This window comes from Oreochromis aureus, linkage group 16, assembly GCF_013358895.1.
Source record: "Oreochromis aureus strain Israel breed Guangdong linkage group 16, ZZ_aureus, whole genome shotgun sequence".
Taxonomy (NCBI): Eukaryota; Metazoa; Chordata; class Actinopteri; order Cichliformes; family Cichlidae; genus Oreochromis; species Oreochromis aureus.
Genome location: NC_052957.1, coordinates 29617198 through 29630485, shown reverse-complemented (window position 1 = coordinate 29630485; position 13288 = coordinate 29617198). Strand labels below are relative to the sequence as shown.

At 41.9% G+C, this 13288-nt stretch overlaps 1 protein-coding gene across 4 annotated transcripts in view; it reads right to left on the bottom strand.

Moving 5' to 3' along the window:
* LOC116325679 (abl interactor 2-like) overlaps positions 1–13098 on the bottom strand; it is a 30628-nt gene extending 17530 nt beyond the window's left edge. Inside the window, exons 1-2 of one of the 4 annotated variants that reach the window (XM_031746645.2) lie at positions 12892–13098; positions 1925–2092 (exon numbers count right to left, since the gene is read on the bottom strand). In XM_031746645.2, coding sequence (XP_031602505.1) covers positions 1925–2092; positions 12892–13008 — 285 coding nt within the window. In that variant the 5' untranslated portion in view covers positions 13009–13098. The remainder of the gene's footprint in view (positions 1–1924; positions 2093–12891) is intronic. The other 3 variants (XM_031746646.2, XM_031746647.2, XM_031746648.2) reach the window with 3 other exon arrangements.
* Between the last annotated feature and the right edge of the window lie 190 nt (positions 13099–13288).

Below are 13288 nucleotides of genomic sequence, written 5' to 3'. Positions count from 1 at the left end.
CATTGTAGTGACAGCTTTGAGAGTCATCTGCACACAGTGAAGTTGAGATAATTGCTTGGCTCAGTCTGCATTTCTGGATGGCTTTTCCCAGGCTGAGTAGAAATCTACTAATAAATTATGCTGTATTATGACAGATTACACTCTCCAGCAGTATATAATGTAGTAGCCTGTTTTTTCAAAGGTCACTAAAACTGTACTTGATTGTTTTAAAGCAGAGATGATGAACTCCCACGCCAATCAAAGACAGAGCATCCGGCCTGCGCTACGAGCACGCCGGGACATCTCTGCCTCACCTTCCACGACTCCTATCAGCCGCTGCAGCACGCAAATGCAAAATGGATTTTTAAAAGATCATCTCAGTGCAATTCCTCACCGCATAAAGCGTTCGCCTACACAACAGATGTGACTGTGTCTCACAGAACAGAAAGCGGCAATTATGACGTGCGACCACAGCCTGGCCTGATATAACAGGGACAGAAGCATCTCATTATTTCTGCTTGCAGAGCATTCCGATTATACTAATTATTTGGAGGTCCGACGAGGAGAATGGAGCCCCTGTACCACTGAAAACTACGATTATTGCTCAAAGCACACAGTTGCTCTGTGAAGAGACTGTTGAGGATTTAAACACTCGGTGAATGAAAATAGCTCTTTTCTCAATAGAGTGCACTGAGCGACGTGTCAGCTCAGAGTTTTTCTAGGAACAGGAATAAGTTGGACACAGCTGCAGTGTGAGATGTGTGGGTGCAGAGTGTTGTGTAAGCCTGATCGGATCCCTGGCAGCACCACACACTTTCACTCCACTGTTGGGTGCAATCACACTTACAGGTGGTTTTATTCATCCAAGCAGCTGACAGAAACAAAATTAGAGCTCTGTGTTCTTTGTCCTCCAACAGTTAGCATTTAAATGAAAGGGATTACTGTTCATTTACTATAGCATCCGATATTACTGTAAGTCATGTAAAGAAGGTTAAAAAAAAACTCTGCAGGAGAAACCGGAACCCTGGTATCACATTTTAGAGTCTTCCTGGATTTGACGGCGATCATACACAGAATTATGTTTGCATAGAGTATTAACCTGGTTAGAAATCGCCCCATCTCCATGATTCTAACATTACCCATTAACATTTAAGGTATAAGTGTTTTTCACTTCACAGCACAGAGCCGAACAGTGCACAGTGGCCTTTTAACGCTTCTCTGAAAACAGCTCCCTGCTGCTGCTGAAAAAGATGTTCTTATGCCGAGAGAGTGAAACAAACGCGGTTTGAAGTCGTAGTGAGACAGCCAAACCCTGAGCTGAAGCTCATTATAAAACTCTGCAAAGCAAAGAGGAGCCGCACATTCTCTCTCCAGAGACACCATAAACATCGTGTCTACGTTTCACTGTATACACCACCATAAAAAATATTGATTTAAAGACTGTTTGCTGCTTTAACCCTGAACCCTAAAAAAACATTACCAATCAAAGCCTGTTTATCTTTGTATAGTGTGTACAGAGAAAAAGGCTAGTTTCTCCACCGTAGCCACTTTATGCTAATAATTTGACCTCTCTTCACTTTGTTACTGCTGAACATTCAGGATTTTTTCGTCCTATTTGTAAGCACAAACTCCTTCTGGGCTGCTGAACATAAATGCATGCATACATGATTGCATGTTATGTCCTTTCATTTAGGAGCCCTCTTGCGGGTGTGTATAATTTTATGCCATGTGTGTACCAGTGTCTTTGTATACGGGCATTCCTGCTCACAAACTTCATATTTCAGACCATGTTTACAGTTTGAAACCTTCAGCGTGCCTCTGGACGCCTGACTTGGATAACAAAGGCAGTGCGAGGAGGAATTTTCATTAAACGTCATCCCTCACACATACAAAGCGGCTGTTTAATCCTCTAAGAAGAAATGAGAACATTCAAAGTTCAGCGGACCTGTGAAATGTGGTTGACGGAGCTCTCCATACGGCGGAGTTGTGAGGCCTGGATGTCCAGCATCTGCAGCACATTGTTGGCCAGCGTGTTGATGAGGTAGGCGACACTGGCCAGAGACTGTGTGGTGTAGCTCTTCGTTTCCTCCAGCGCCCGCTCCTTGTCTGCAGACTGCAGGGAGAGAGGAGACAGATTCAGGACAGGAGTCACAGAGTGCAACCATTTTACTCACAGACACAGACAGAAAAATGAAGCTTGGAAATGAGAAATATCACACGAACGTGGGGCTGATAAAACGGATGAGGCAAAGTAATATGCTATTCAGATTTTTCAGATAGCCACAAGAAATGCACTATTACAGGCCTTGCTTGCCCAGTTATGCTCAGGTGGACCTCGTTAGGCTAACTCCCAACTTTAGTATGAATTTATGACGTGAATAACTGTGAAGCCTAGTCTGCAACAAATCAATGAAATACCACAAAAAATAGTGAGAAATATCAAAACTAGTCCTCACAGTAACAGACATACACATGAATAAAACCCTTGTGATTTCTGCTGGAATGTCACAGTCAGCATTTTATCGAGAGAAGCTGGCAGAATGTATGCGAGTGTGTTTGCATGACTGCACGTGTCAGCGTGCATCAGCAACTACATGTGCGAGTTCACATGTGTACTGTATGTATAAAGAGTGTGTGTGCATGCTTGTAAATCACTGTGAGGACCAACATGTGATTCATAACTTGGGATCGAGGACATATGTGGGAAGTGAGGTCATTTTGGCTGTTCCCCACTTTTAAAATACGCCCTCAAACTGATCAGGGGATTTATAATTTATGTTATATAAAGGTCAGTGTTGAGCTGAGGGGCAAGGGAATTATGGTCCCCACGAATACAGAAAGCCCAACATGTGTGTGTATAATTGCTGAAACACAATGTAGGTCAGTGCAAACTCATTCACGCCCGAGGTTGACAAGAAACACACTGACGTCCATGTGTGCCTCTGTGTTACACACGCACTCGCTCACACACAAACACACACTACACACTTATAGAGACATGAAAAATATTACAATAGACAACACCAATGCAAACACACACAAAGAGTTTGTGTCATAGGTTCAGATGACCCAGAGCCCTACATTCAGTCGCAGAGTCTAAACCATTAAAACTTCTTCAGTGACATAATTAAAGAAAACCCTGAGCAGTGGTGTCACGAACCTCAAAGCAAACCAGCAAGTGGTTCACCGAGTCAGAGACACAATGCTGCATTTGAAGTCGCTATTGTTACAGCGTAAAAACAAAAACCGCACGCTGAAGTCATAATAAACTATGTGTGAGAGCAGAGCAAAAAGAAAAGAGAACAGCAGGTGTTACAGAGGCTCAAGCGGTGACCTTTGCCCTAAGCGAGCTGTGCAGCACTTTCCAGCCGTTTTAGGTGACGCCTGCTGTGACAGCTCAGCTCAGCGTTTTAACACTTCGAAGAGCACAGTGAGATTTTATTTTCGTATTTTACATTCCAAATGAGTGGACAGAGAACTTGTAGCAAGTTCTATTTTTTTAACGTTATATTTTTGTGACCGCGGTCACCGTGAGGGCTCGAATTCTCTGCCGTCTGCCTTATTAATACTTCATGTGCTGATTCTATCTGGCAGTCTATTTGATTTATGAGACATAACATTTCTACATATAGGTTGTGGACATCCCAGTGTAGTGTAATGGTGATCTTTTTTAGTGTTATCTGCTTAAATCTAGTAAGAATAAAGGACACAAGTTACACAGTGTAACAGTAACTGATTATCAGCAGTATGTCCAGGCTGCAGATGTCTGCACACTAAATTTCTCACTGCTCCTCATTTCATCCATCACTCCATCCATGCATTTTCAATTGCTTATCCAGATCCAGGTCATGGGGGATACAGAGGCATTCCCAAGCCAGCTGCCCCCACTCCCATGCCCACACACCTTGATAGGGGACAATGATATTTTAATTACTCAAATTCCTAAAAATGTAATACAGTGATTTGTTTAAATAGTCACCACCTTTTGTTGACTGTAGCACTTTTCAAACACGCACTGCAGCACTGACCTTTTCTAGCACTTATCTGAGAGCACAAATATTGGTCTCAGTCAGATGTGGTGTTAAACGGTTTTTCACCTGCCAGCTCGGGGCATGTCTGATGGCACCGATGTGGGAACTGTACAGACTACATCCAGAAGCGAGAATATGGGAGACAAAAACAATCTCCTACTGTCCTTTACATTCAGTCATTGAAGGTTAGTAAAAGTTTGTAAACATTGAGACAGACAACCATTCACACACACACGGGCAATTTAGAATGACCAAATAACATAAACCCACTAACTGCATGTCTTTGGACTGCGGGAGGAAGCTGAAGTACCCGGAGAGAACCCACACAAACACGGGGGACTCAGCACCTTCTTGCTGTGAGGCAATAGTGCTAACCACCGTGCCACCGAGAGTTTAAAAGAGTGAATAAATTCATAAATTCGGCCCCATCTTTTTGAGGAGGTCCATGACAGCAATAGTCAGCATCCACAAACTTTGTAAATTATATTTGGAGAACGTAACTTTTGAGTCCAGTCCTTTTTGATAAATATTCTCATTTTTATCTTTGCTTCACTGTCTAATCTACAATCAGCCCACCTCCTTCCCTATTCTTCCATCCTCTTCTGTCTCAGTCATCTCCCTTTCCTCTCCTCTCCTCCCTTTCATCACATCATCCTAATATCTCCTATTTTTCTCTCCCCTCGTTCTCATCAGCCATCTGATACCCTGTTAGCAGTGACCTAGTTGGAGGGATGCCTCCTCTGGCCTGAGGCGAAGGCAGAGCAGCACACACTTAGTCGCACACGTAATGATGCTGTTGATGTTATCCCCTCCTCCCTTTTTCCAACTAAGTTCATGTACATAAATCATATCAGACCTATGTAGAATCAGAAGCACGCTCTAATTCCCCTGACCTCTTTTTTTTTTTTTTTTTTTAAACTAAGACAGACTATTAGCCACATTCCTGCTGTTAATTATTCTGAGATCAACATTTAAAAACAACCACAAAGTGTGGCGGCAAATGCTGCTCTTAAATGTTAAGACATCTTAATAAAAACAGGGTGTCTTGCAGCAGATGGTACGGCCTCCACAGAGCCCTCATCTCGACATCACAGAGTCAGTGTGGGATTGCATGAAGAAATAGAAGACCACACAAACCCACAGAATACTGGTGTCACGATCTCCAATATCAGCTGAGTAACCAACAATTCTGAGGTAAGTTGTAACTTGTAAGGTAAAGATGGCAATCACTCATGGGAAAGAAGAAATGAAGAAATCCACTCGCTGGAATGTGTCTGTTTCTGTGTCATGTCATATATTATATATATATATACTTATTTAAAAACAAAATTAAAAAAAAACTGAATCAATCTGGCTGTTAAACCTGAGTTTAACCAAGGACAATCTTTTATTTTCTGTCAGCTTTATACATACTAATTGAATTTGACCTTTGATGTTTATTTCCAGCTCTATATTATAGTCATAGACTCACTAGAGTACTTTTGCATGATTCACAGTTAAAAAACAAAACAACCCAAGACTGCTCTCTTAACTTACATTTGAGAGCAAGGAGAGAGCAGTCTTGGGTTGGATTGTTGACCAAAGGAGGCCACCCTCCTTTGGTCAACAATCTTTTGATTGGCTGTCTCTCACAATCAGAAGGTTTGAAGAGCAGGTAGGAGGGGCTGCTGTGCTCACAGGACTGACTCAATAACAAAAGACACAGTCGGAAACTGCACATTTGCAGCAGTCTGGACATTTAAAGAAAAATAAGGACAATCTTATCCCACATCAGTGTCCCACATTACCACCTTATTCAAGACAAGTACATAACATAAGCTAACCCAAACCAGACTGATGAATGCGGTTGGCAGAGTAAAACCATCCTTACTTGCTTCTTTGTGAATCCCCAGTGATGTAAAAAACTGAGAGCAGAAATCAAGTCGTCAAATGACTGCTGTGCAAAGATAAATGTGATGTCATACACGTCTTGCCCCTTTATCTCATCCCTTTATGATATCAGCTCTTAAATAAAAGCGAAAGCCAGAGAGACGGATTTTAACAAATTGCTAACACACGTGACTGGGAGCACTGGGAGAGGTGGAATGGAAGAAAGTGCAATTCTCTTTGGCTTTGAATCAGTCCCTGCACTACACCGTTCATCTTAAACCAAGCACAGGTTTGTTTGTAGCTTCTGTCAGAGAGAGACAGCCACCAACGGCCAAGAGCCTGCTTTTACCTTACAAGGACAGGTCGCTCTCTGTGTGTACACAAATGTAAGTTAATGGCTTGAGAGGTATTTCTACTTTAAATTATTTTTTTAATTACTCAATTACATAAAACATACAGGCAGTCTTTGTGCACACTAGAAGAACAATGAGGAACTTGAGGAAAAAAAAAAAGACAATTTGTCAGTTAACGTCACGCAAAGTTTAGTTAAGAGAAAAAAAACAAAAACATATTTTTTTGCTGTCTCTTTAAATCAGCATCATCAATCCTCCTCTTAACGCTCAGTGAAAGCACTCATTTTAAATGTCAATACACAGCATCACTGCAGCTTGGTAACAGCTGCTGGGTCAAGCAGTATTAATCACAATGAAATTTTACATTGCTTCTAATGTCTGGTAATATAAATGAGGAAGCATAATCACTTTTGCAGATGAACACTAGTGATTATTACTGATCCTTAATAATGTAAAGAAAACAAAACGCAAGGAGTAAATAAAATGAATTTGAACTGCACTGGATCCGAATCCACTTGCTCTCACAGTAAGTAAAACATGAATAATAATAAAATGTACAACACACAGTTTTTTATCTTGTCTATCAGCCACAAACACACTGTGATCACAATAATTTCCCCACCTCTTGTGCGACACTCTTAATTAATGGCTGACACATTTTCTCCCAGCTTTATTTGCATTTTAAAGAAATCGACAGCTGTTTGGAACGGTCGTGATTTTCTTCTCTGTGGCAGTACAAAATGTTACAGGAGTTTTCTCCAACTCCTGCAGGTTAATCTGGGAATACAAACAGCCAGATTTGATTATTTCTGAAGAAAAATGGAAACACAGCTAAGAGCATTTGGTGGAGAAAAAAAAAAGCCAAAAATCTAAATCTGTAGATCCATCTGTAGAAAAAAAAAAAAAAAAAAAAAAGCAGGATATTTTCCATTTGTTCACTATACTTGCCACAGATTTAGAATTATTTCATGAAAGCAGTCATTTAAAAATAACCCAGGTGTTTTTGGTGTGAGCCACTTTCTCCAGCTCATCCTGCGGGACGCCACGCATGCATGTGGGATGACTAATCCCCCCATGGTAATCTGAGGTCTGGCCCCCAATCCCAAACCAGTCCAATGTACCTGGGAGCCATCCAGGTGGCATCCCAGTCAGTAAGTTTGGGCATGGCAATACTGTTACTTAAAAATCCCAGCTCTATCTGTCGGCCCGAGGCCGCAGTCTACTAGGATTTATAAACTGACATTTTAAACATCATCTTCACAAACCAGGATTTCTGGTGCCAACTAATTGTTTAGCCAACTAACATCCTCATGAACAATGACTTATTTCACTAGTTGAGGAGTTTGATTAGGTAACATAAACATCATCATACTGTAAACCCAGCTGAACTCTCAGGCCAGTGTTAAGGTACCAGAAGCAGACATCACTCTGTTGGACACGTGCTCCAAAAAATAGCTAAACTAAATTGATTATGAATAGATTATTGGGAATCAAAGAGTAACACTGTTTCTACATCAGCTGGCATCCAGTTCCACCTGGTCTCCACAGAGGGTAGTCATGTGACCATGCACCACTGCCTAAACGGAGACCGACTGTTGTAAATGGTAAATGGACTGATTCTTACATAGCGCTTTTCTACTCTCACGGAGTACTCAAAGCGCTCTATACAACATGCCTCATTCACCCAATCACACAAGCACTTTATCTACACTTAGTGCTTTCTAACGATATTCATACACGATGGATGCATCGGAGAGCAAGTTGGGGTTAGTATCTTGCCCAAGGATACTTGACATGCAGACTGGAGGAGCCAGGGATCGAACCACCGACCTTCCGATCAGTAGGTGACCTGCTCCTGAGCTACAGCCACCCCATAAGTTGCAGAAGGACAGTTGTACTGTCCTTCTGAAGTGCCACTCCACAAGCAAATGCTGCAACAGCGCATTAATTATACATTGCTAGCTGAATATCACATAATTATTAGAAAAGAGAAAAAAAAACAACTTTTGTTCTATGAGCCTGCATGTATGATCACCTCAGGTTTGCCAAGCTTCTGATCACAAACCCATCTTTCCAAATGTTCAGCGTGTTTCGCCCCCGCAGGAGCTGTTCCTGGCATCAGTAATGAAAGTGGAGGCTGATGCACCAATTGCCATGGTTTTCAACCCAAAACACACACACACACACACACACACACACACACACACACACACACACAGCCATGACCAGAGTATATGTCCAGCTTCCTGCAGCGCTACCATGTGTTTTCAATGAGCAGCAGGAGGTCGAGTTACATTACAACTACCTCTGCTGACAGCTAACCGGTACCAGCTGTGGAGAACCCTGAAGGAACAAAACAGGACAGGACTGTAGTTGGGGCAAGGGGGAGAAACGTGTCTGCACATGCTCAGTTCAGGCTCGTTCGGATTCTGTGCTGAAGGCGCTAAACAACTACACATTTTGCAATTTATCTGAAAAAAAGAAAAGTAGTAAAGACCTGCTTTGCTGCTTTTTTCTCACCATTTTTCATCATTTTCTCTAATATCTTTTCCTTTGTGTTACAGTAAATATTCCAACAGACTTTCTGTAAAAAAGAAAGCAGCTATTTAAGGCTCTAACTTTCTAGAGTGCAGCTTCAATTTATCTCAGTTTACAAACCTACAGCACTAAGGAGGAGGATGTGTGGGTGGTGTTATATTGAAAACCGGGTCTCCAGCATCTTTGGAAGAGGCAGGAACAGTCATCTCTGTTTTTTTTTTCCTGACAAAGCTAGGAGTCTGGATGGCTGTTTGAAGCATGAACATCTAAAGTAGGAGAGACCATTTCCCTGATTAAAAACTGACCACGTTAATGATCAATAATGATCATTATTATTGATCACAAGAACAGCAAAGATTACTTTTCCCCGATTATTAAAAGTTGCCAATAACTTAAAACTCCAGCGAAAATGTGTAATTGAAATGCTGTATTATTTAAGGATGCCACATGCATGGCAGCAGAGCATTAAGATCTGCACCACCTGCAAAGCTGTCATCATTTTACACATTCTAGTAGTCCCACACAGCTGTGGGCAGTCAGAACAAGAGGCTTCAACAGAGCAGAGCATTAAAATCCACTTTAATTATCACTTTGAGCAGAGGCAGAACAGGAAAGTCAGCACACAAGCTCAGCTCCTGCTGTTTGTGTCTCCTGACATCAGCCTGATATCTGCAGACAGCTGTTAGAAACTCGGCGCATACAGGCAGACTCGATAGTCCCATACTCCTCCTACTTTGCCTCTTCCAAACATAGTTTTGTTAATAAACACAACTAATGACCAGTTTGCAACTGGTTCACATAAGAGATATTCTCAGACTACATTTGTAATGGAAATCTGTTTTTATACCACATAACAGATTACAAGGTCTTGAATAATCAGGCCCCATTTTATGTTAAAGACCTCATAGTACCCCGTCAGAGCATTTTGCCATCAGACTACTGGCTCAGTTGTGGTGCCTAGGATATTTAAAAGTAGAATGGGAGACAGAGCCTTCAGCTTTCCTTTCTGATTAAGCATAAAGTTAGAGCTGGATGAGGTGATCCTGAATCCTCTCTTAGTAACTTTTAAATAGGCCTAGGCTGCTGTGGGGGCTTCCCATAATGCACTGAGTGTTTTGTCTTCATTCACCTCTTTTCACGCTCTCTCCGTTTTTATACACCTCTCTGCATTTAGTCATTAATTATTATTAATCTCTGGCTCGCCTCCACAGTGTGTCTTTTGTCTCGTCTCCCTCCCTTCACCTCCAACCAATCGCAGCAGATGGCTGCCCCACCCTGAGCCTGGTTCTGCTGGAGGTTTCTTCCTGTTAAAAGACAGTTTTCCCTTTTCACTGTTGCCAAGTGTTTGCTCACAGGTGTTTGTCTGCTTGTTGGGATTGCACAAAATAAAATGGGAAGGAGCCCTTGTCCTCCCCACTTCCAGGAAGCCTTTATTTAATGCTCAAAACTGACCACACCCATGTTCAAAGCCAGCATTCATTTTGATGTCAACCACAGACGTGCAAAGCTTCATGACTGTATCTTGTACAGTTGCAACATTATGTTATTGAAAATCTCTGTTCACAGAAAACAAATAAACACTCAGAGCACCTTGATGCAGGAAATCAACTTTCTGGGAATGCAAAAGTAAAAGAATAAAGACACTCTGTAACCCCCCCACCCCTTAAAAAGCACTAGACTGTTTTAAATCTGAATTTGGACCACAATGATGCCAGGATGTGGCCACATAAGACCAACAACAACTTGACCCGGGTCAACTCTGAATCCAAATATTTAGCCCATAAAACAGGATCAGCACACTGCGCTATTATGTAACAATCACATCATCTGCTGGCTGCATAAATGTAGGCCATCCTCTGGGTACTGAGTTAGCCATGCTAGGCTCAATCTGAACATGCAGTGTGAGCAGTCTAACGAGCTAAAAAAGACTTTCAGTTTTCCTGAGAAGATGACATGTTACTGCTGATGTGACTGCTAAAAATGAGAAAGCTAATGCCAAGCTAGTACTGTGTGAAAACAGATTGAGAATTTCAGAGAAATAAAAAGGTCAAAGGTTATAAAGGAAAGAAGAAATAGAGAGGAGAAGGAATAAAAGAGGGGAAAAAGAAAGTGCCCTTGTGGAATTCATCATGTGTAGATGTGCAGAACAAGATTTCACTGTGTCGGTCTGCTGTGACGCATCATGTAGCGCCTGTGTGCTTCTGGCCTTTAAAGAAGAAAGACTGTTGATGCACTTTCACTTGTTGACTGACAGTAAGACTCACACAAACACACGAATCTAAATGAAATGTGGCGATGAACAGGTGTGTCTACAGAGCCAGCTGAGGAAGAACAGTTGTCCGTAACAGCCTTGTCTGCCCACGTACACTCACACACTCTCCGATAAGCAAGCACGGGGGTGGAGGGATGGCAGCCCAGTACAGATACTGGTGTCTAACTCACATTCTCAAGAAGCCATCAGTGGATAAGCTGAGTGTTAATTTAACACTAAATTCAAGGGGCTGTATTATGCCTGTGACAAATGACTGTGCTATAATACAACAGCTTCAAGTAAGTCGCAGTTGAAAATTGCCGTATGTGCAGTTTTAGATCCAACCTTTGCTTGTCACGTCCGGTTTTAATGACATGACAAACATTACGTTTGGGGAAAAAAACCCATCAGCTTGAAGATTCAAAAACAGGACTTCACAAACCAACAGCTGGCGTAATGGTGGCTACGTCCATCTTTTAGACCATCTATGGTTTGAAAAGCAGGTGGTGGGCCTTATGTGCTTACAGCCAGAAACAAAAAGTTTGGTTCAGCGTGCAGAGCAGAAACAGTGTCAGATAGAAACAGTGTACAAAGTATGTGATAGAACAGGTCGTGGTGTTGTTGGTCCATTTGCCAGCCACAGAGAAGATCCACTCTTGTCCCCTTCCCTTCCATATGCCCACTTGACGCATACGTCATCCGGTTCCACCAATGATGGAAAGAGCAATGAGTGCAAACCCCTTTTCCTCCATGTCATATTTGCATAAATTAGCCAGAGTTGTGAGCCTGACATGACCATATTAGGGATCTCCGCTGTCACTGACATCATACAGACCCAAGAGGAGAAGAAAGTGTCTGAAACTGAGCATTTAGACCACTTTGTTTTGGTTCACAGGAATAACTTGACCTCATGGTCTGAAACTTTGGCCATGTTAATATGAGCATCAACCACTGTAACAGCATAAAAAAGAAAAGCATAATTTGTATCAAGGAAAAGCTGTCAGCTATCAGCGATGATATTAATCATTAGCTGCATCTTCAAGGACAAACGGAATCTATAAAGGATCTATACTAAAGATTAATCTGATACATTTATTTGTCATAACAGCCGTATTTGCCACCTTGATGGCAATTTGAAACAATGTTTTTACTAGATACTGAAGACTTTAGATCAGGACTGAAACTAACAATTATCTTCAAATTTCCCTAATTCTGCCGGTTATCATTTGATGAAAATAAATAAATAAAAACAAACTGTTTATAGAATAGCAGTAAAAGTAAATCATAAATCTCAGCAGCGATTTACAGTGCAAGTTATCGGCCACAATCACATACCAGTTAAGTGTCGCGCCAGACTCCCATTAACGCATCTCTGCTCAAGCGATTGCCTGCTTACATAAACATCACAAACTTTGCAAGAGACATTTTACTAGAAAAACGCAACTCGACAATTAATTCGGCACCCATTCAGTGAACATATTCAAACTTAATTCGGTTAAAGCAAACTTTTAAAACTAACCCAAATCCACCCATCACATTCCCACAGAGTCACGCTCCATCAGAAAACAACACGGTGCTGCGCAAACCACTTACAAAAGTTGATTTTTCACTAGTAAAGATGTGTTTGAGGATATTTTTCAAAAAACCGAATTGACCCCGACACCCTTCGTATTCAGGCATCAGCGGGTCAGTGTTTGTATTGAATTCGCTGTGACTTTTCCCCTTTACATAAAAACCACGGGTAACATAACGGAATCTGGCACGGTCATTCCATCACTCCTCTATCCAAACCGCCTACTCCCAACTGACATTACCTCGATATGTCATTTCACCCAACTTATACACTTGCTGTTTAAATATGAGCATGTACCTGGACATAGTTGCTTTCGCAGTACTCCGCGACTCTTTCCAGGTTGGTAAAACTGTCCAACAACGCTCTTCGTCCCGCAGGAATTTCCTCCTCCAGCAGCATCTGCAGCTCCGCCATCTTTACATGGCTTTTACTACACGGCTGCAGCGCGCGCTGAATGGATGGATCCTAGCGCCTTCAGGGCTGTGCGGAAATGTCAATACTGTGATGGCATGAAGAAAAGTGGGAGAGTGGGAGTGCTCTGAGGGACTACCAGGCACAAGTGTAGAGCCCACTGTCGTAAGGTGGGGCCACGATATTGTTTCGTTTGACTGTTTAACCTTCTTTTTTAGGGAATGTTAATCAAAGTCACGCAAAACATCTCGGAAACGACTACAAACTGTTATGAAATACACGC